Genomic DNA, 24,309 nt, shown 5'->3' on the forward strand with positions numbered 1-24,309 from the left:
TGGTGCATTTCTGTTAAAAATGCATTTAAAAAAACCTAAAATCTAGAGTAACATTTGAAATGGGCCTATGTCCAAAATGTAAACAAACCAGAAAATGAATTTTAAATTTTCACCGCCACTATTCAATTCATATTTAAGAAAATTGAAGTATTTTAGGCATTTATATTGTTCACAATAACAATAATAACTGTATCTCAGTATACAACATCCAAAATATGCGAAAAGCTTTCAAAAATATATGAAAATCGATAACAATATAATTTCATAAATTAATAAGCCTTTTTTTCTGAATCTTTCAATGGATAGGCCCTTTTTGTTAAGCCGTTGTGCTTGTCATCAGAAATGGTAGGCCCTTTGCTAAGCCTTTTCGCAACGTCAAATAAATTCAAAACAAATCATCGGCCCTGCCTCAAGCAGTAGGGCCTAGCTTTGGTTTGAAATTTTTCAATCATCGGCCCTTCTACGTCACTAGGCTTATCAATGAAATGAAATAAATGAATGGTTGGCCGTTTCAGCGTGCGGGCCTATTAATGAATCGAAAAATTTCGTTGATCGGCCGTTTCGAAAATCGAGTTATTTTTAATGATTTTTCGCGATTATGCGGAACTTTCTTACACGATTAGTAGCTATCAAGCGGTGCTAAAGAGTGGTATCAAAACCCGATTTATTTACGTTTTGGACATAGGCCCATTTCAAATGTTACTCGAGAAATGTTATATTTGGAAGTTGAGTGTATATACAATGGTTACTATGATGAGTTTTCACCGTTTGCTCTCCAGTTTTCAAAATCACGTCCAAGCAAGACACGCCAAGTTGCCAAAATTGCTGGATGTGGCCAAATCGACCGTGACAAACGTTTTAAAAGTGTTCGGGGAGCGTCTGGTGACTTCCAGGAAGCCTGAAAGCGGCGGAAATCGTAATCTGGACGTGGCAGCGACGACGTAGAAGGTGGCGGTGAAATATAAGCGGAATCCTAATCTCTCCATCCGGGATGTCGCTGGCAAGCTCAATATCTCCCATACTACTTGCAGCGGGCCAAGAAACGAGTCGGGTTGTCGATGTTTAAGAAGGTGAAGGTGGCGAACCGAGATTACAAACAAAACACGTCGGTAAAGCAGCGGTCCTCAAAGCTGTATACGAATCTGCTCACAAAGTTCGACCATAGAGGTAGCTCTATGACTAGTAGGTCCCGAAGAAACGTGTTCAACTTTTTGGCTCAGCTCTGGTACTCTCTTCGGTCCCAAGCTAATCAAAGCACCTCTCGAAACATAGGAAAATCCACGAACTTCTCATTTTATCTGTCAAACTTCCATAGCTAATCAAACAAACATTGTGTAGAACTAGAATTTTGGCTAGAATGGGGTACGTTAATCGATTTACTTGGGACCAATAGGCTAGTCAAGTAGTGAGACAATTTAAAATCGTTAGTTTCCACCGGTTGGTTCGACTGTGTCATCATGGACGACGAAACTTATGTGAAGTCGGATTTCAAGCTTCCGGAACAGGAGGAAAAGGGAAGGTGGCTGAAATTTCGAAAACCATCAAACTATCGAAGTTCCCGAAAAATTATCTCGTCTGGCAGACTTTATGCACGTGTGGTCTATAAAGCGGCATTTTCATTACTGCGGGAACCATCAATCAAGAGATCTATGTCCAGGAGTGCCTGGAAAAGCGGCTGCTACCATTAATAAAGCAACATAATAGACTTGTGCTGTTCTGGCCGGACTTGGCGAACTACCACTATGGGAAAAAGGCAATCGGGTGGTACGAAGCGAACAACGTGGTTGTGGTACACAAAGACCACAACCCTCCCAACAGCCCAGAATACCGCCCTATCGAATGGTATTGGGCCTTGGTCAAACGGAATCTCAAAAAAAAACTTATAAATCCATGGAAAACGAGCAGCAGTTTAAATCTAACTGGCGTTCGGCGGCGAATAAGGTCGCTGTGCAAAATTTAATGGAAGGGGTTAAGCGGAAGGAACGGCAGTTCAGATTTCGCAAACCAAAAGAATAAACGAACTTTTTTTCCTTTAAATATATGAATTGAACTACCAAAAGAAAAATAAGAAGATTTTTGTGATATGAACTTTGCCTGAAAGAAATGATTTTTTTGTCGACCAATTTTTGCGCGTTTCAGTCTTTACCATATCTGATTCAACCCATACCAGGGAAAGTTTTCACTTCACATCTCCTAGGAAAAAGTTTGTATTGTCAATAAATCAATCAATTACGACACCACAAATATTATACGACCGAGAGATACTACGCCTTATCAACATTACTAGTGATGATGATCTCATATCATGGCCGATTGGAATGGTAATGTACTATTGGAATAGAAAAAGACACCTCGTATGAGCGTTTATTTAGATACTTACTAAATGAAAACATTTGGTGATCGCACATCTTCTCCAGCGATTACTAAAAATAGAATTTAGATTTTTTTTTTCGTGCTCAACAGTCTCTCATTTCGTTCCGATTCCGATGCCGCTACAAAATAATCAATTCCTCGAAGAATAACACACGCGCGAGAAAGTTGCACATCATGAAAATACAAGTTCACTCTGGATTGCAAAATTTATTTATCAGTCAGTCGCGCGCTGCCCAGCTAATTCTGGCCATGATAGCGCTATAATTGACTGAGATTGAATTTTACTCTCGTCGACTGCCCGGTGTAGCATCAGTACACTTTTGGCATTCAGTTAGCCATCAAGTGCGGCGAGTGATAGAGCAAAGTAACCGAAGATGTGGTGGACAGTGGTTGGAGTTTTGGGTGGCATCCTCGGTGCCATCTATTTGTTCCTTGCGTGGAACTTTAACCGCTGGAATAACGCTGACGTAAAAGGACCCAAACCGAGATTATTGTTTGGTAACCTTCCCAGTGTTTTAACTAAAAAAAGACACGTTTACTACGAGTATCAGAAGATGTACAAGTGAGTGATTACTTTTACGAGAGTTGATCCAAACCCAACTAACCATAGGCACGTTATTTTGGCTAAATACGGGCCTCATCGAAACTTGCAAACAGTGGTATAGCCGTTGTTCAGCCACGAAATAACGTGCCTATGGTTACTTGGGATTCTACATACTTAATGATATGATAAAAGTGAAGGAAAAGTAAATGTGGCTTTAACTGAACTTGGATTTGATCATCATTGTTATTGTTTTGATATGGTTCTATAATATGTCAGACAAAACGGGCCAAATGGTCTCAGAATGTTACTAAATTTTGGCAGCACGTTGAGTTCATGGTTATACAAACGGAATAAAAAATTAAGGTTGATAATTTTTTCCGGAAAATTGTAAACGAAGTTTTTGGATTTTCCCGGAATAAGTTCAAAAATTTTACTAAAAGTTAATGGTCTACGATTTTGGTCAATTTTGAAGTGACCATTGTGACCATTTCTGAAAAGTTGGCATTCTTGGTTTGATAGCTTATAAACATAAGTATATGCATCTAAAAAATTAACTTTTTTTGTTATTGTAGTTTTAAGCGGTTCATTTCATTTATAGCTAGAAATTTGTGATTTTTTTTCAATGAGTATTTTTTTTCTAAAAAAGCAATCCAGTTTCTTACAACTTTGTCTCAGACGTCATTTCGATAAGAGGATCCGTTTTCGTTGTATGATTGGAAAAATATCGAATGCACCATTTTGAAAAAAAAAATAGGAGGTAGTCAAATCCAGCAAAACTTGATTCAATGCCCCTAGCGAACAATGATGCGAAGTTTAATTCTGAGAAGTAAAATCAAAAAAAAAATTTTTTTTGCTTTTTGGCCTGAAACTGGAGGTTTCAAAACCGGCATTACCGGCCCTAAACCCATTATTGAAATACTGGGTTTACCTACCGTCATAAAAGTCACAAGCTTTAAGAAAAGTCACAAATTTTAAACTGAAAATCATCTTTCCGTACGCAACTTTCATCTGGACCCGCTGATCGACTTAACCCACTGATCTTTACCCAAATGGGCTATATTGCGGTTAAATCCGAATGGGACTGCAGTTGTTTCAACAACCGAATTCGACCCCACAGGACCGCACGAAAAAAGTATTTAAGGTTTGATTTTAAAATGATTAATTCTAAATAAATAAAAATTTATGTTAAATTAACGTATGTACTTTGGCTTAACGTTTTATACTTTCAATAGTTTAACATTTGACATGTGTTTTATATGAAACTATAGAATTTTAATTCATGGCTTTATTTTAACGTTTTCCGTTTGCCATTTCACTTAAAATTTAAAATTAATATTTCAACATTTAACATTTAACAAGACAAATGATATATTTAACATTTTTACTTACTAACTTAAGGGTCCATGCAAAGGGCCAACGTGAAAAACTTCCATTCTGGGCGGCTGCTCGCTTTTGCCTTGACCTGGGCAAAGGTCAGATTCCTATCGACTTGCTTTATTTCCTTGTTGAGGCTCCGCTGCCATGAGCCCCTGCCTCTGCTGCAATGTCCTACCGGATTCCAATCCAGCGCTTGCTTGCAGATTTCGTTTCCGCCTCGTCGAAGTGTGTGGTCGACCCACCTCCGCTTTCGGTCTAGACTTTCTGTTGCTATCGGCTTCTGATGACATCGACGATAAAGTTCGGCATTCGAGATCCAGTTGTGAGGCCACCAGGCACGAATTATATACCGCACCACGTCTCGCTGGCGTATAAAAACAAAGATTTCACGTTCGAGTTGAAAATTCGTATTTTGGTGCATTGACTTTTCTGTTTTGATCTTCATACGTTTTGTAAACTCGCAAAGGCAGCCTTCTTGATTCGTGCACCTATGTCGCTCTTGGTCCCGCCGTCCGACGCTTTTTGGCTTGCCCATCTACCGTAAAGTTGGAAGGGTTGCCCGTTGATGATGAGACCCGGCGCAGAGAAGCGTTCGGCTAGGTCATTGAGCTTACTCTGCATATCAGAACGCCGTTGTGCTAGTAGAGCAACATTATCAGCCAAATAGAAGTCGTTGAGATGCTCCATGGTGATAGGCTGCCAAAGCAGTCCACGGTTTGGGACTCCCTTGCGTCGCAGGGTGCCCCACAGATTCTCGTTATTGAGTCGGCCGAAAGCTTTTTCGTAGTCAATTATTACCAAATAAAGGGACTCTTGGAATTCATGACCTGCTCCAGGATGATGCGTAGCGTGATAATATGGTCCACACAAGATCTTCCGGTACGGAATCCTGCCTGCTGCCGCCATAGAGCCCCGTCGATCTTCTCCTGTATCCAATTCAGGATAACTTTGCACAGAACTTTAAGAACAATACACAGTAACATAATGCCTCGCCAATTGTCGCAGACAGTCAGTTCCTCCTTCTTCCGAACCTTCACTGAGACGCCCTGCACCCAGTCGGCCGGAAAAGTCGCGGTGTCCCAGATATTATAGAATAGTTGATGCAACATTTGAGCGGATAGCATGGGGTCAGCATCTCTGCTGATATGCGATCATCCCCTGGAGCGTTGTTAGATGTCATGATTCGGATAACTGATTCAATCTCCTGCAGTGATGGGACCTCGGAATTGACGCAACCTAGGCGGACCATGCCGAGATATTGATGGCTGGTTAGCTGTCGAAACTTGAAGAAGTTGTTCGAAGTGCTCAAACCAGCGTTTCAGCTCGTCAGTGGGGTCGGTAAGCAACTGTCCAGTCGTGTCCATCACTGGCATCCTTGGGTTCATACTTGCTCCACTCAAGCGTCGTGAGATATCGTAGAGGAGGCGTATATTGTCAGTGTTTGCGGCTTTCTCCCCTTCGTCAGTCAGGGAGTTCACCCATGCTCGCTTGTCCCGTCTGCAAGAGCGCTTGACTTCCTTTTGTAGAGCCGAGTACCGTTGACGGGCTTCGTTCTTGGCTTCTCTGGCTCTCGCCCGCTCTATCGCGGCTTTTGCTTCTCTACGCTCCTCAATCTTTCGCCAGGTTGCTCTCGCTTGTTTCTATAAAGGCATTCTTGATGGCCGTGCATTGTTCTTCTACGCTGCCACCTTCTGGAACGTCCGCAGCTCGAGTCTCAAGTTCTTCAACGAAAGAGCTTTTTACCGCTGGATCTTCAAATCGGTGTGTGTTGAACCGCCGCCGATTCTCTCCTCCCGTCGCTGGATCCACGCCATGCGTAGGCGGATCTCACCGATTAGAAGGCGATGGTCAGACGCGATGCCAGCGCTGCGTTTATTCCGGACATCAAGAAGGCTCCGTCTCCATTTTCGGTTGATGCATGGTCGATCTGATTTTCGGTATGTCCATCACGGGAAACCCACGTGACTTTGTACACTGACCGATTGAGGGAAGAGTGAACCCCCGGTCACCATATAGTTATTGCCACAAAATTCTGCAAACAGTTCACCGTATTCGCTCATTTCGCCGAGACCATGAAGTCCCATGACACGCTCACAGTGCGTGTTATCGGAGCCGATATTTGCATTGAAGTCGCCAGTGTAGATCTTGATGTCACCCTTTGGAACCTTATCAACGACGGCATTCAGTTGACTGTAAAAATTCTCCTTGCCCTGTAGCTCTACATCATTTGAAACTTGTTTTTGAATTTTTTAGTGCACATCAATTCGACAGCTGTGTTACTGACTCTTCTTCTTATGTTTTATTTCGCTAAATGTGCAGTTTTCTGCGGACCAGCAATAGTACAGGTCACATTAGTAACATGTACTTTGACACAAACACCTCGAGTAGCGAAACAACATGTCCACATGGTTCTGTTCTCTCGTACTTTTGCTCTTTCAAAATTTCATACTTGCTCTATCTAGAGTACATCTCCAACCTTACTTTACGTTCATATTCCTAACAATTTGAATTAATTAGTTGCCGACCAGTACCGATTTAAATCGCTTTACATTAGATCATACGGCAATCAGAAACGTATTTCATTTAGTGGAATTAAACCAATTGCATTTAGTTTTATTGTGGCAAAGGGCAGCTGGGAAAGTATTTGTTATTTGTATTTATTGCACTTAAACCTGTTCGTTCGTCTTTAGTAAATTCAGAACGAGCATTCTCACTTCATTATTAATTATTCTAAATTATAGTTCAATGATGTTTCTATAATTCTTTAATCAAATCTGTAATAATGGCGACTATTCAAGAGTATCAAAAAAATCGACTAAGGGAAATGCCGGCTTCGACAACATCTTTTATCGTTTGGGGGTAAACAAAGTCCATAAGCAGAGGTAAAGGTACATATTGCTAAAGCCGTCAGTCACTTAACACATACCTATATAAAAAATAAAGAGAAATTTTGAAATCTACATTCAACTGATTCGTTTACATCAAAGACAACAACAAAAAGTTCATTACAACCTAAGGAGTGTGGATTCGGGCGATTTTGATTATCATGCCAAATTGCATGAATATTAAAATATTCATGATATTTGTCTTCCCCTCCAAACGCTGTCATATTGAATTTTGTCACTATCGAAGCAAACGGTGGACACTATAGTCGCTATATTCATAGTCTGGCGGATAGGATCTCGGGAACCAATTGAGCTGTCAAAGAGCGGAACCAATCGAGCAAATCACGACCAACAATAGAAACGAGCACATCCGCTATTGCGAACAGAACTTCGGAAACCGTTTTCTCGTGATTCAAGTCTCACCAACGCAAACTAACACTATCTTTGGATTGGGGAAAGATTCCCCTATCCGATGATGCCGATAATTTGCGTTCGATTGTCGAGGAAAGAAGCCGATTTTGTTTATAAAAGTTGATAGGACCTTTTCAATTGTTGGAGCTTTCGAACTCGGAGAGTTGATTTATTTTGAAGTCAATTTCTGCCGTGGTGGGATGAAAATATAATCCATATTCATTGTAGATGGGTTCAGTTCGCTAACAATTTCATCTGCTGTAGCCGGTTTATCTCTTATGATTTCGTTGATTTCACCGTATTTCTTATCCACGGCGCACTAAACTTTCCGTGCATTTGTTGAATTTCGGACATGATCTGCAAATCCTCGTTGTCGTCTTCATTGCATTGTTAATTCGCGAAATACGACGGAAGAATTTTCTTCTAGCAGTTTACCAACGTGCTTTGTTTTATGTCCTTTAGAACCACATCCAAGCAGTCGAAACAATTCTTGATACTGAACTACTTTCATGTATCCGCTAGTGAAAGGCCTTCATTCTCGGCTGTTTCCAGAATAAAACAGTAACTTCTCTTGACATACTTCTGCTTGAAATTGTTGATGAAGCTAATGTTCTTGGCTGCGCAAAAATCCTCCAACTGTGGTGAGAAGCAGTCGTTTATACAGTCCTCAAATAATTCTCGGGTCATCCAACCTTTCTTGTTGCCACGATAATGCCCAGGGAGATTTACTTCCTGTAAATTTCGCTTTAGAGAAAAACATGATTGAGAACCCTTGTTTGTCCCCTTTCGGTCCCGGCATTGTTTTCAGGTGCTCTGAGACATAAGATCTTTGAAGCGTTTTTTTTTTTTCTAAAACAGTTTTGTTTCATCACAAATGAACACTTGTTTAAGGCAATACTGAACACTTTAAATTTCTTTTTTACCCAACGATCAAATGGCATCCATTTCTGGTCTTTACGTGTCGTTCCCTCTCCGGAAATACCCATATTGTAGAGTATTTGACAGTTTTCTTGACCTGGTGGTCACCATCTTGGATTCCAAAATGCCGTCTGGCAATGATTTCTGGCCTCTACACGTTATCCCCTATCCAGAAATACCCATATTGTAGGGTATTTAACAGTTTTTCTTGAACCTATGGCCGCCATCTTGATTCCAAAATGACGTCTGGTATCCTTTTCCGGCCTCTACACGTCATCCCCTTTTCGGAAATACCCATATTGTAGGGTATTTGACAGTTTTTCTTGAACCGATGGCTGCCATCTTGGATTCCAAAATGACGTCTGGCATCGATTTCCGGCCTCTATACGTCATACCCTTTCCAAAAATACCCATATTGTAGCGTATTTGACATTTTTTCTTGAACAGATGGCTGCCATGTTGGATTTCAAAATGGCGTCTGGCATCAATTTCCAGCCTCTACACGTCGTTCACTTTCCGAAAACCATATTGAAGGGTATTTGACAGTTTTTTTGAACCGATGACCACCATCTTGGATTTTAAAATGGCGTCCGAAATCGATTTACAGCCTCTCTACACGTCATCCTTCTTACGTTTCGTGTCCTCACATTGCACAGCAACATCTTATATGGACAAGCTTTCCAGACATAATATATAAAGGAAGTTCATGTGCACACTAGCGCTGCGTAGTGAGAGAGTTCTTAAATAATATGACCACTATCCGAAAGGACTTGGTCACCTGACCAACTTTCCTTGCCTTCTATATGGCAAGAATTTTGAGATACAGCTTATATAGCAAGCTCATATGCACACTAGCGCTGCGAAGTGAGAGAGTTTTGAACGAATATGGCCACCATCCGAAAGGACTTGGTCACTTGAACAACTTTGCTGAAGACAGTAACTTTCTATATGGCCAGTATCACGAAATATTCTATGTTGGACCTACACGCAAACCAAAAATCTATTACAATGAATGTTAGTTCCATTTCCTATCATCCTCTGTATATGAACATCGCAGCGAATGTTAGAAGTTGACCTTGCAGGCGATGTAATGGTTTTTTGCCTTTTTTATTTCGTGTTCTGTCTGTGCTTTCACCTACACAAGCAAGCATTTGCCTTAATTTTTATGTATAACATGGTAGAACCATAGAGGTAACTCTAAGACCACTGGGTCCCGAAGAAAGTCATTATTATTTTTGGCTCACTCAGTACCAGAACAACGGTCCCAAGCAGTCCCAAGCTATTTCATCACCCCTGCATGTTCTGCATGAATCCACACACCCCTGATGTTATCTGTCAAACTTTCATAGCGAATCAAAACAAAAATTGTGTAGTAATAGAATTTCAACTAGAATAGGGTACGTCAATCGTTTGCTTGGGACCAATAGGCTACTAAAGTGGTGAGCCAATTTAAAATCGTTAGTTTCGTATTGATTGTTGGTAGAACGACGCACACACTTGCCTCGAATCTCTCCAGCAGAAAAAGCATGCGAAGTCGAGTGTGAGAGGAAATGAGCACTTCTTGTTTGCTTTTAGGCTATCCTTATTCAGAGGCATGGAGAGAGCAGTGGAGAAAGCACAGGTCTGATAACCGCAACTTTCGTTGTTCGAGTCCAGTCGGCAACCTTTTTCCTATTTTTTTTTTCGACATAATTAATTTACCTCACTAATACACTCTACATTTTTCGGTCTTCAATTTTCTTGCATTGGACCGCAGCTAGGTATATCGCATCCTCGGTTCATGTGGTCTCCACTGATGATGAATCCCACATAATTGTAAGCGAATCTTACATCCACCGGTTGGGTGTATGATCTATATATTATAGCATCCGTCACAAGTAAGATAAAAGTGAAGCGCCTCTAGCGGCGTAGTTCCCAATTAAACCTGAATCCAATGGCACAGGCTTATTGATCTATCCCAGTACAACAACTTTGTCGAAGACAGTATAGCTCTATACATAGAAACATATGAGATAATCCACCACAGCTCCTATTAGTGAAAATCCCATAAGCTTTGGGTATCCTTATTCGCGGTTCCTTATTCACACCCCTGTTACCCCGGCAATAAGGATTCCTGACTGTACTATGGGCATTCCGAACAACAGCTCCTACGTCCTAGGACGGGACTTGACAATCGGGTAGCGATATTGAGCCAATTTTTTGTCAAATCAGAGCCAGTTGTTGGTTGGTCGATTTGACAGTAGCAATCGGGGAATAAAAAGAACACAGGAATCACAGTAATATTACTGGAAGTGATGCCAGAATAATTGTTGACGTCAATGGCTTAACGGATATTCATTCATTTTTATTCACAGCGATTTCAATACTGAACCCGTCGTGGGATACATTAGTGTTCGAACACCCCAGTTGATGATTCGTGATCCAGAGCTAATCAAAGAGGTCCTTTCGAAGGGATTCCGGCACTTTGCAGCGAACGACTTCTCGGACGTAGTAGATGAGAAGTCGGATCCACTTTTTGCCCGAAACCCGTTCAGTTTGTCAGGCGAAAAATGGAAAACTCGTCGAGCGGAGATCACACCCGCTTTCACTAACAACAGAGTAATTATAAGATGTATGATGAGGCTCTTAATAAGCCTATGCTAACCAGCGCTATTAATTACAGATAAAGGCGTTGTCGGTTCTCATGGATGAAGTATGTGTGAAAATGACTGAATATGTCAATAATAAAATAGAGCACGATGAAAGCAGTCTTGACACGAAGGAGGTAAAAATCTCAATTAAAAACGATATAAAGCATCATGGAAACTAATGACAAATCTTTGCAACTATTTTCCTCCACTAGCTCATGGCCAAATATACCACAGATGTCGTTTCGAATTGCGTATTTGCCATCGACGCTCAATCATTCTCAAAAGATAACCCGGAAATTCGAGAGATGGGTCGACGGATAATGGACTTCAACTTCTCCGCCCAGCTTATTCTACTGATTACTACCTTCCTGCCTTCCGTTAAGAACTTTTATAAATTTACGTTCATTCCCCGGGAGGTTGAAGAATTCTTCATTCGCATCATGAAAGATGCCATCCATCACCGTAAAAAAAATAACATCGTACGAAATGACTATCTGGATCATCTACTTTCACTGCAAGAGAAGAAGCAAATTTCCGAAATCGATATGGCAGGTCACGGTGTATCGTTCTTTGCTGATGGATTCGAAACATCAAGTTTGATTATGACCTACTGTCTCTATAACTTGGCATCTCACCCAGAAATACAGAAGAGACTGAGAGAGGAAATTCGGAACGTACAAGCTAGCAAAGGAGGCATCACTTACGATAACATTGGAGAAATGACCTTCCTCGATCAGGTCCTCAACGAAACACTGCGACTGCATCCAGTCATTCCAGTACTGGCGAAACGATGCACTGAGGACACAGTTCTAGTTGGACCGAAGGATAAGAAAATTTCTGTTTCTGCAGGAACCACAGTTGTTATTCCATACGCTGTTCAGCTAGATCCACAATACTACGAACAACCAGACAAGTACAACCCGGACAGGTTCTCACCAGAAAACGGTGGATCCAAACCGTACAGAGAACGAGGTGTATACTTCCCTTTCGGTGAAGGTCCCAGAATGTGTCTAGGAATGCGATTTGCCGTTGCCCAAGTGAAAAGGGGAATTGTAGAGATTTTGGACAAATTTGAAATATCGGTAGATTCAAAAACACAGGTTCCGCTGAAATATGATCCTAATTTGTTTATGTTGTATCCAGTGGGTGGCATCTGGTTGAAGTACAAACCAACTAAGTAGAGGGATTCGTTCAAAACTCAATGATATTCGGCACAGTCCACAGGCAATTATCATGCAAACTAATAAACATACATTAAACAAACAGGAAAATGTTGCAGTTCTAGTTGTTTTTATTTTGGACGAAAATTACCCTTTAGACACATTTTGTCACAAGTAACCTGAGCATAAGACCGTGGGTTCTTTTCCAAGCCCCTTTACATTACTGAGTTTATAGGGTGCATCGCTCTTCTTACTAACAAAAAACGTCCTTCCCGTGACAATCGTGGAGCGGTGTTCTCAGTCTCTAGTAGCAACGGGTGTCGAACTATCATTCCTTTTCCTCCCGATGATCGTAAGGATGTGGCCGGTGCCGTTGAAAGTACTGATTCACTGGATCTTGCACACTGAGAATAGAACCCAAGGTTTATTAATTTGGTTCTTTGTGCAAATTTCGCTGGACTTGGTCAACCGCGGAATAGTAACTGAATTGTACGGCCAACCGTGCTCATGCTCACTAGTGATAGAGAGTCACTTTTATTTCCAAAAATACCCCCAATATGTAGCCTTTCTGATAATCTACATGTATGTATCCACCATTTAAGAGGGAGATTTAAATCCCAAAACATGTTTTTCATACGCTGCATAGAGGGAGAGTAGCCAATGCGGTCTATCTGGTCATGCCTCCAGATCCAAATGTACAAGCAAAACAAATTTCAATAGGGTCCCATGAAACTCATTTCAACCCGGTTTTCAAAGATAAATGATTACTGAAAATATGGATTTGAATTCTCTAAGCGGTCTTTCATCTTATTTAGTTTTCGCTACAAAACAATCAAATTCTAAAAGTATAGCACAAGGAGATAGCGCATCATCATTCACTCGAGATTGCATAATTTATTTATCAGTAAGCCACGAGTTTCGCTAACATTAACCATGATAATAATATAATTGACTAAGATTGAATTCTGCTCTCGACAAGTGGCCGTGTTGATTCGGTGGGGCATCAGTAAACTTTTGTCATACGATTAACCATCGAGTGCATCGAGTGGTGAAATAAAATAGCTGATAATGTGGTTGGCAGTGGCTGACATTTTGAGTTGCTTCCTCGGTGTTATCTATTTGTTTCTAACATGAAATTTAAACTGCTGGAATAACTTAAGCCAAGAATATTGTTTGGTAACCTCCCGAGTGTTTTAACCAAAAAAGACATAGTGTTTACGAGTATCAGCAAATGTATAAGTGAGTGATTGCCGTTTTCAAGAGTTGCTCTATGCAATTAAATAAAATGATCTGATGTGAAGCAAAAAGTTGTTGCAAGCAGCTGCCAAGCTTGAACCAAGTCGACGCACACCACTCAACTAGTGGCGCCGCTATCTGCGAAAGACGCGAAAGACGATGGAAGATGACATGAGAAAGCATTTTGCAGACTGCGGAGGGAATAGTGATAACTCGGTAGTTCTCACTTCCCACATACAGCGGGCGAGTCGCCCACGGCTCGCCCCCAGACCGCTCGGCGGACGGGGTGGACTTGGGCGACTCGAACCCCGCGGCACAATGTGGTCCAAATTTGGTCGCCCCCGACGGCGCGTATATTTGCAACATTTGGGCGCCTGAGGCGAAAACGATACCTATCAAAAAACTGATCGTTTCGGCCATTTTGTCCGCCCCATGCGCCCCGGTGCGCTCACGGTGGTTCACCACCATTTTCTTTTTCAATGGGTTTTAATTTAATAAAAATAAAAACAGTGTAAGCACAAACATGACTTCATCAAAAAACTTTATATTTCATTTTCTTATAACTAACAATAATATCTTACAAGCTGTGTCAACCGCATCATGTGACAAATAAAATTACATAAGCATTTAATTACTAGTTCAATGGAACTCAAATTTAGTTCCAAGAACCCCTTCGGCCACATCCGGACGTATTCCGGGTGTCCCGGGGGAAGCCGAATAAAAATTTACATTAGCCCAACATTTGATGTCTACATCAGCATCGAAATAAAACATATTCCTGGCATCAAACATTAGAAAACATTGTGATTTAGATGTATTTATGCAAGGTAACGTGAAATATTATTTTGCTATTCAAATGTTGTTCTGACGTCGAGAATTTTAATCGTTTGTCATCAGAACCAAACGTTTAACGGCGCCGGTGGTGTAGTGGTAAGCGTGATTACCTCTCACCCCAGCAGGCCTGGGTTTAATCCCAGTCGGCGCCGCCGGGATGTTCTGAGGCATAACATCTCTGATCACGTCTTCCTTCGGATGGGAAGTAAAGCCGTTGGTCCCCGGTTCATGAGTTGATGGGTCGATAGGTAGGGTCCAGATGTGGGAGCTGCCTTCCTGGCACGTCGGTAGCATTGGTGCTCAGCACGGAAAATAAGATCGACGGAAAAAAACAAAGAAAAAAATAAAAACTTTAACATAACTTTAACTTAACTTTAACTTAACTTTAACTTACCTTTAACTTAACTTTAACTTAACTTTAACTTAACTTTAACTTAACTTTAACTTAACTTTAACTTAACTTTAACTTAACTTTAACTTAACTTTAACTTAACTTTAACTTAACTTTAACTTAACTTTAACTTAACTTTAACTTAACTTTAACTTAACTTTAACTTAACTCTAGCTTAACTTTAACTTAACTTTAACTTAACTTTAACTTAAGTTTAACTTAACTTTAACTTAACTTTAACTTAACTTTAACTTAACTTTAATTTAACTTTAACTTAACTTTAACTTAAGTTTAACTTAACTTTAACTTAACTTTAACTTAACTTTAACTTAACTTTAACTTAACTTTAACTTAACTCAAACTAAACTTTAACTTAACTTTAACTTAACTTTAACTTAACTTTAACTTAACTTTAGCTTAACTTAAACTTAACTTTTATTTAACTTTAACTTAACTTAAACTTACGTATAGCATAACTTTCACTTAATTTTAAGTTTAAAATAACTTCTTCATAACTTTTTACTTTACTTGAACATAATTTTAGCGAAACTTCAACTTAAATTGAAACAAATTTAAAATGAATTTAATTAATTTTTAGCATAACGTTAACTTAAACAAAACTTTAAATTTAAATTAATTATAACTTAACATTATCATAACTTTAACTTAACTTGACCTTTGACATAAAATTATTTTAAATTTAACTTTAATATAACTTATACATAAATTTGAAAGAACTTCAATTTAACGTAATTTTAACTTACCGTTAACTTAACATTAATTTAAATTTTACTAAACTTTAACTTAACGTTAACTTAACTTCAACATAATTTTAACTTATCTTTAACTTAACTTTATCTTAAACATAGCTTAACTAAACTTTATCGTAACATAAACATAACTGTAACTTACCTTCAACTTAACTTAAACATAACCTAAACTTAACTCTAACTTAACTTTAACGTAGCATTAACTAAATTTTAACTTTTGCGCTAACAAAAGTTTATCTTACCATTAACATAACTTTAACTTTAACATAACATTAACTTTACTCTAACATAATTGTAGCATAAAATTAACATAACTTTAACTTAATTAGCCGAACTTTAACTTAACTTTAATATAATTTTAACTTTAACGTTTATTTAATTTTAATTAAAAGTTAACTTAACTTTACCTTAAACATAAACATCGGGATCCGACATCGGCATGCGGTGCATCAGTTTGAATGCTTAACTCATCCGGATTCCTCCAGCGGATCAATTTTGGAAAATAGTTACATCAAAATTGATCCGATGGAGGAATCCGGATGAGTTAAACATCCTTGTTGATGCGTTGCATCAGTAGGGATGCTCAAACCCACCGAATTCCTCCAGTGGATCAATTTGAAAAATAGTTACACTTAATAACAAACCTTAATAACGTAATTAGTGGAAGCAGCCGGCTGAAAACAAGTGTTTTAAAAAATCATCAAAATTTTGGATCGGTCTGTTAGAATTTGTAGTTACTTTCCAAAATTGATCCGCTGGAGGAATCCGGCTGAGTTATGCATCCTAACTAATGCAACGCATCAATAAGGATGCTCAACTCAGCCGGATTCCTCCAGCGAATCAATTTTCAAAAAATAATTACACTTAATAAAAAACTGTTCAGTACTAACCATCAACTTTGCTTGAAGATGGCCATCGGAGGCCAATTTTACGACGCGGATAGTAGAAAAAAAACGTGTCTATACACGCACGACATGAAAAAACGACTGACCACGTAATCAGTTGCCGCGAAAAAAAAATCACAAAAAAATTGCTAAGTTCCATCCGCCATTTGGTCGCCCGGCGGATAAAATTACTCAAGCGGGGCGGTCCGCCTTTCGTCCGGATCCCGGAGCGCCATTTGGTAGCCCGGCGCATGAAATTACTCTAGCTGGCGATCAGTCTTCAAGGCGCCCAATGTCAAATGACGTCACTTTATCGCCGGCAATTCGTGTTGGTTTCCATATATTAGATACTTCCTCTTTCTTGTTCCTGAATATCAGACAGTGTAGACAAACAAGTAGACAACTGACCCTGACAATTTAAATAAAATGCCCTGATGATCTTTAGCTGATCACTATCATCCATGACTTCCCTTATTGTGGTATTTGGCATGTCGATGAAGCCAGTCCTCCTAAATACTGTCTTGGTCAGCAAATATAGAGTCAACTCTCCATTTGTCGATATCAAAGGGATCATTCCCAGGAATTCTCCTCAGCAGCCCCTTTCCGAATCAATCAGTCGGTGTTTAAAAGTTGACTTTAGGTTGCACGGTCAACTAGACAAAGGCTTAATTCAAATTGTGACTTGGGTTTAAAACTTGGATTGCCGCCAAAAAAAAGTGCCAAAAAAAGTCATCTTCAAATTCCATGGAAATTTTTACCTCATTTAGAGCTATTATTAGTATTTTCTAGGAGTTGTGGTCAGAATTCGCTAGGAATTGTCATTAAAATATCTATGGAGTTTTCAGAATTTTATTTGATTTCTCCTCCGAATTTCCATTGGATTTTTCCTTTAAATTCTGTTAAGGTTTTCTGCCCAATACTCATGAAATTCTATTCAGAATTACTACATAGCTCTTTTGATAACTTCCAATGCATTCTCAATAGTACTGACCTCAAGTTTTTCATCACAAAGCTAATAGAATTCTTTTCAAAATTATCATGCAAATCTCCTTAATAATGCTTTACATAATTCGCTGTAGTTCTCTTCAGAATACTCTTGGAAACATCCCATAAAAGAAACGTAAGCATAGTTGAGTTTCGCAACAGATACCGCTAGTAAATAGGTATTTATGCAACAAGTTGCAATAAGAAGATTTGTTCGACACTTATTTTTGAGTACGACGAGTGTCGAAAAAATCGAATTTTGTAACGAGTTGCATTCAACAATTTTTGCACTCAACAGAATGTCGAAAAGTAGAGCTTTTCGGCACTGGATGCTAAAAAGTAATACTTTTCGAAACCGTTATTTAAGTTATGAAAAGTAGGCCATTATGTCCCTCCCCTTGGCTAGTGCTTGCACCTGGTTGTTGGTGGGCAGGCTTTTCATGCTTTATAGTGGAGTGTTGGAGACGGTAGGTTTATGGCCGGCGTTTTTGACTTATGTCGCGATAGAATGGCGCCATGGGCAGGCGATGGGGATTAATAAGCTTCCCCTCTCTGATAAACCACTGCATGAGAAAACCAAAGATCTAGTCCAGCAGTGATAGTACCACACTTGTTACTCCTTTGTTTGAGAGCCGCGTCATAGTACGCTTACGTATAGGCACTGACGTTGGGTGCGATACAGGCGGGTTTTTCCGTAAATCACTCTTATTTTCCTGATGAATGCGGGCGTCTTAATGCAATACCTGTATACAGAGAGAGAGAAGGATTAGTAATTTTCATTTAATTCCACTATCTTATTTGCTTATGCTTGATAGATACGCGTATTTCGTCAACAATGTGCAGACTTCTTCAGGGTCTTGTACTAATACTCGACTGAAGAATAACATCGCATTTACCGAATATATATTAACACAGGTACATTTTCACTTAGAAACTAGGAAAACTTAAATTCAATTTTCTGTGTGAACAGGTATTCCGCTGCTTACTCTTTGATGTGTCCTAGGTAGTAACTTGAAAAGCCATGTGTGTCCGTTTCCTTGATCCCTGTTGAGTAAAGTTGAATTACGTTGTTTGTTGATCTCAAGGCTCTCTGCAACATCCTTTCCATAGTGTAGATACGGTCCGTAAAATCGTGATGTCCTCCGTCGATATTTGGTGGTCCTCAGTGAAGATGTGTTCTGCAACCTTTGATTTGCAATCATATGTTAGGCCTCTTTCCTCTTGCTTTTTGGACTTATTAACCTCCGCTATACGTTCTTTAAATCTAGTTGCTAAAGTTCTCTTGGTTTGTCCTACATATACTTTGTTACAATGATTACAGCTTATTTTATATATACCTGCTTTACCTAACACATTAACTGGGTCTTTAGTGGATCCTAACAATGATTTCAACTGGTTATGTCTACTGGTGAAAACTTAATCTAGTCCGAATTGCTTTAACTGTGGTCTTAGCTTACAAGTAATATCTTGATCAAATGGAACGGACACTCGTTGTTGGTTTCCTGTAAATTTCGTATTCAAGCGAGGAAGATGATGACGATTCCCTGATGCGATGTTTTTCTTCAGTCGAGTATTAGTACAAGACACTGAAGAAGTCTGCACATTGTAGACGAAATACGCGTATCTGTCAAGAATAAGCAAATAAAGTAGAGGAATTAAATGGAAATTAATAATCCTTCTCTCTCTCATTACACTCTTATTTTATTTATTTTACCCAAATGGATTTATTTGGGTTTGCAAGGGCATTATACTATTGAAATATTTTAGCAAGTGCCCAACAGTTCTACTTCTATTTGCGTGAAAAGCTTTTATTGTTGTTTTCATTGAGGTATTACTCAGGGAACAATGTTAAACACCATATTTGTACATGGCATTGTAACTAATCTTACTGTCTGAACTAAGTGTCTGAACTATGGCTCGAGATTTCCACTGTGGCGTGCTTCTATTGTGACATACCCATACGTATTTTTGTTGTGCGACATAGTGTAAGCGTGTGAGCATAGTTGGAGCATATACCCTATAAAATTTAAAAATCAGCTAGGAAACTACCCAAGTAACACGCTTGTCACAAATCGGTTGTTGAAACTTCTAAACGACTTATTTCAGTCATAAAAGTGTGCTACTCGGGTAACTTCAAAGTAAAGCATTTTAGTCACTTGAAGGTGTCACCTGGGTCTAACTAAGATATAATAAATGTAGGTCAAAATCAAAAGTACTTGAAACAATTTTAATTTTAGATTACAAGCACAAGTACAGGTACTTGATAAAGCATGATTTATGATTGATCAGGTGCATTAGAGATATCAATTATTTATTAAATTAGACTAATGAGATATCATAATCATCAAATGCATTTAGATAAGAAACTTCAGAAAGTCTAATAACATTAAGTTGATTAACAATAGAATAAGGATTGAACTTCAATAATAAAACGCGAGCAGACCAATAGCATTGAGTAGACTAACAAGGTGAGAAATAGTTCAGGAAATAAGCCAAATTAGAGGTATGCGATAATTGATAACTTTTAATCATTTGTAAGTATAGTTTTCCCTTGAGCTTATTCTACTCGATTACTATATTTTTCTCTAAATACGCGATTTCAATAGAGATTTCTGATACTGCAGTTAAAGCATTTGAGTTAACTCATTTCTTTGTGTTCAAGTACTTAAATTTGTAAACAGCCGTCAATCTTAATCTATGAACTAAACCTATGTTTAACTTTTTGCGGCTGTCGGATTCAACGCGCCTACGTCTACGGAGCTTACCCAGAAGTGATTCGCAATTCGGTAGAGCTTGCCAAAAGTTTTTTGAGTCTATGTAGTTAAGAATTTGTTCGGAATTTCGGAATTTGTTAAAACAGTGGCGAAAAGTGAAATTTTTCAGTAATGAGTGCTAAAAAATAACCTAAATAACCTAAATATAATAAATATTTTTATGCAGAAAATCGGAAAAGATTATTTATAACGAAGTTAGTATCTTCTCTGAAAAAAATTTAATACAGGAGATGGATAATTTGTTTATGTTTTCTGTTTTTGCTTCCAAAATCGATATTTTTGGAGGAAGGTTAAAATCTCCATACATTATTATTTCGGGTTACTTTTCACCTCTAGGATAGTGGTATCATGATGTCAGCATTTGTTAGATAATAACTGAAAGGCTACAATGATTCATTTTTATCTACATTCTTTTTTTTTAGTTTAGCTACTTCAACACTCTTGGGTCATCCGTGACTTGTCCGGAGATCAAAACTCTTGTCTTTGGCGTGAAAGGTATGGATGTTAACCACTACATCAGGCCGTCTCCTTCTTTTGAAAATTAATAAAATTAATTAATTAAAACATTAATTAACACTTGATCCCCTGTATTGATTTTGGATATGTCTTAGCAAAAAAATCGGCGTGACTTTCGGACAGGCTCGCAGGGAAATATTTTGTTGGCACTAGAATTGAAAATTTTCTAGTTTCGACACTGTTTTGAATAGCATAAAGGCCTACTTTTCTTAACTGAAACAACAGTGTCGAAAAGTACTAGTTTTCAGCACCCACAGCCGAAAAATTCTACTTTTTTACAAGGTTGAAAAACAGCTCAAAATAATGTTTTTTGGAATAATAAAACCAAAAGATGGTATGATGACATGTTTTACTTGTAACTTACAAGAAAAGTTTACAAAGTATGCGTTTGAAACATACAACCTGTAAATTTTGCTCTCTATGAGTCACAATCAGCGATTTGCTGATCGCTGAGTGAGTAAGTGAGTGAGTGTGACTCTCATGAAGTGAAATAAACAGGTTTAATATGTCAAACACATTCTTTGCAACCTCTTCTTGTATCTTGCCAATTCAAAATATGATCATAGCATCTAATTATTTCATAATTAAAGAAAACATTGTTTTAGCTGAAATGAGTATTTGCAATCTTGCTTTTCGTCACTCTTTTAAGTAAAAAACGTGTTGTATAAAACTCGTTGCAAAATTCTATTTTTTAGACACTACGTAAACTATGACTCGTCCTGAAAATCTTCTATTTGCAACATTTTGCTAAATAGCTATTGTAAGTTTGTAAATACTCAAAAGCCTGCAAAGTGATACATAAATTCTCAATTTAATTTTTTTTTCTGAAAGATATCTAAAAATGCATTTTGATTTTTTTTTTTTGGGAACTTGATCCTCTTTGGAAAACATGAATTGTTGTAAAGGAAAGTGGGCTCAAGGACTTTTGATTTGATATTTTTTTTTATTCTCTCGAGGTCAGTGATGGCATAATTATTACACATTCTCAATATTACGCGCAGTATTGGAATAGTACATCATGCTTGATATTGATTCTACAAGCTCCTTTGATATTGCTAGACTATTCATAACACGTAAAATTGTAGCTGAGAGTTGACTCGTTGCATTGCAATACCACAAGTATTATAATTCTACTATAACTGTTATCGTTCTAAAATTATAATTGTAAATAATAAGATGATATATGTTATCCTAAAACAACCACAAATCCAAGATAACCTGAATCATATTGGTGATTAGTGGTATGGTAATGAAGGATTTTTCCATACACTCCATACTTTAAGTATGGATACTTTTCAAAAATGACCTTTTCCCCGGTCATTTTTTTCGTTAAACCATTCAGGTAATAACACTTTTATCATAATGTTTTATTCTGCCATATTTTACAGGCTATTATTTCCTGACAGTAGTAAGATACACATATATTTGAAGAGATATTATACCTGTTATAATTTCTTTAAAGTTACATTGTTGTCTCTTGCAATATGAGCATGAGCATGAGCATGATTGACCGCCCACGGTTGCTACTCTATTATTGCCAGACCAGCTGTAATTACACAGAGAACCAATAGACGATGCTTGGGACTAGCAATCATCCTCAATGTGCAAAAACTGGTGATCTTGAATTAGGCAATACCAGCGCCGGCCGTGCCTGAACGCAGGTCAAGAAAGGAATGGATAGGAATGTGTTGACGTGACACTCGCTTAAATGGAAATCGAGGAGTCGTCTGCACTTCCACGAGGAATCACAGGGATGTTGGGTAGGAGTGTTGGGTTAGCAGCAGGGTTCGTTTTGGTAAACGATAAGCTGAATTGATGTCCTAATGATCGTATAACGCGAAGGAGCTTGGGATTGAACCCACGATCTGCTGCTCAGTAAGCAAAAACGTTTGCCACTAGACAGACGAGCTCCTTTTTAATCATTGACGAATCTTGAATGTGGATGGGCTTGAGATTAGACTCATGATATTCTGCTCAGTAAGCAAAAACGGTTGCTCTAAGGTCACCGAGCCTCTCATATCACATTATAGCGTTACTCAAGTTTTTATAACTATTCAAACCCGGCACCGACGACAACGAAAAGTTTTACAAAATACACGATAAACAAGCGATCTTACGATGGATTTTTAATATGAAAGGATCTGGGACCGCGTTTTTCTCCTCAGTAAGCAAGCCACTGCAACCGACGATCTTTGAAATCCTAAAACTAAAAGCTACGAAAGAGTACTTAGGCTTTCATTAAGATCCACTTTCACGCGACGTTCAATGTTTTTTCTCTTTACGCATGGTTCAGACAATCATAACAAGCTATGACCGACGTGACGATTGTTTAAGACCTGGTTAAACAAGCTATTCAAATTAAACTACGTTCTCGAATTTCACTTGGAATGTAAATTTAATTTTAAATATACTAACGGTACTGCCTACGACTACAACGGCGATTACGACAGCGACTACGGCGGCGCTTAAGACAACGACAACAGAGAATTTGTAGCTTACCATATGTCTAGGATAAACACCTTTGCCCGGCACCTCAACTGGTTCTTCATGTCCGCTATCTGTCACTGTTTGCAAAATATCTAATAACAGTTACCTTTGTTGTAATACTTCCTGTATTGCCATGGTGATCTGGGAGGAGGTTCGCATCTAGTGCTTTCCCCAGGAACCGTTCACGGCCACCAGCTACCGCCCATCCAGTTTTGGGCGTATCCAGCGAGGCATCCTTCAGCTTACTCACAATCTCCGTCGATGCAAATCGCAGGCACACTTACGCTAGTTACAAAAAAAAAACACACCCGTGCAAAGAAACGGATCCAATAAACGTCACTCTTGCGAAAGCACACCCGTCGTCGTCGAACGGAAAAAAAGGAATCGGAGGGCAATTTTGTGATACGGATTTCCAAAATCAAACGGGAATGCACGAATTTCACCACACCCAACTGCTAAACACGTTCAGAAGCACTTATGGTACACTTTCGTTCGAAAACACTTATTTTTTTTTTAAATAGTTGCGAGTGAACCAACATCATCACCGTGTAACTAAACTAAAATTAAAATTATCACTCACGATGCCACAAATTTCTGGACCGGGAGAAAAAATCAAACAACGCAGATAGCGTTAAATCTTCTGTTGCTTGCAAACATGATGAATCATGTTTTTCTGGACCAGCCAACTTCATTCAACCGGCACAGTAACAGAGTGCAGTGATGATCTGTTGTCTCTTGCAATATAAAATAAATCAAAAATAAAATTTTAATGAGTTTTAATTTTGCAATTATTATTAAGTCATAATATTAATCATCATCATCATCGATTCACGCAATGAAGCATTTAACTGCATCAATTTTATCACATGGTAGTTGCATTCTCATGGGGCAGGTTAATCTGACATTTTAGTTGTGGATAAAAATGAAAATTCATATTAATAAAATGAATCCACACATTCGTCTTCATGGATATAACGTTCCAACTACTTATAAGATTTTTCATCAAAATATATTAACCATTTAATCAATTACCTTATCTTGCATATTGCTGGTTCAGCTTGGGGGCCGTCTCCGTATTATTTCCAGCAACGTCCATATTATGCCTTCATTTTTCCTTCATTGATTATAAATCTCT

At 38.6% G+C, this 24,309-nt stretch overlaps 1 protein-coding gene across 1 annotated transcript; it reads left to right on the plus strand.

The window, feature by feature from the left end:
* Window positions 1-2,686: 2,686 nt before the first annotated feature.
* LOC135703030 (probable cytochrome P450 28a5) lies at window positions 2,687-12,407 on the plus strand. The gene is made up of 4 exons (XM_065224130.1): window positions 2,687-2,935; window positions 10,863-11,106; window positions 11,171-11,272; window positions 11,351-12,407. The coding sequence occupies exons 1-4, from the start codon at window positions 2,748-2,750 to the stop codon at window positions 12,317-12,319; spliced, it is 1,503 nt and encodes a 500-aa protein (XP_065080202.1). The 5' UTR covers window positions 2,687-2,747; the 3' UTR covers window positions 12,320-12,407.
* Window positions 12,408-24,309: the final 11,902 nt, after the last annotated feature.

This window comes from Ochlerotatus camptorhynchus, unplaced genomic scaffold, assembly GCF_037179485.1.
Source record: "Ochlerotatus camptorhynchus isolate MF236.1 unplaced genomic scaffold, CSIRO-AGI_Acam_v1.1 ptg000206l, whole genome shotgun sequence".
NCBI classification, from domain to species: domain Eukaryota; kingdom Metazoa; phylum Arthropoda; class Insecta; order Diptera; family Culicidae; genus Ochlerotatus; species Ochlerotatus camptorhynchus.

Excerpts from the sequence above, each read along its gene's own strand:
- LOC135703030 (XM_065224130.1), top strand. The coding sequence starts at position 2,748 with ATGTGGTGGACAGTGGTTGGAGTTTTGGGTGGCATCCTCGGTGCCATC. Across the intron at positions 2,936-10,862 it reads GAGTATCAGAAGATGTACAA|CGATTTCAATACTGAACCCG; the intron begins GTGAGTGATTAC and ends TTTTATTCACAG. Across the intron at positions 11,107-11,170 it reads CCGCTTTCACTAACAACAGA|ATAAAGGCGTTGTCGGTTCT; the intron begins GTAATTATAAGA and ends TATTAATTACAG.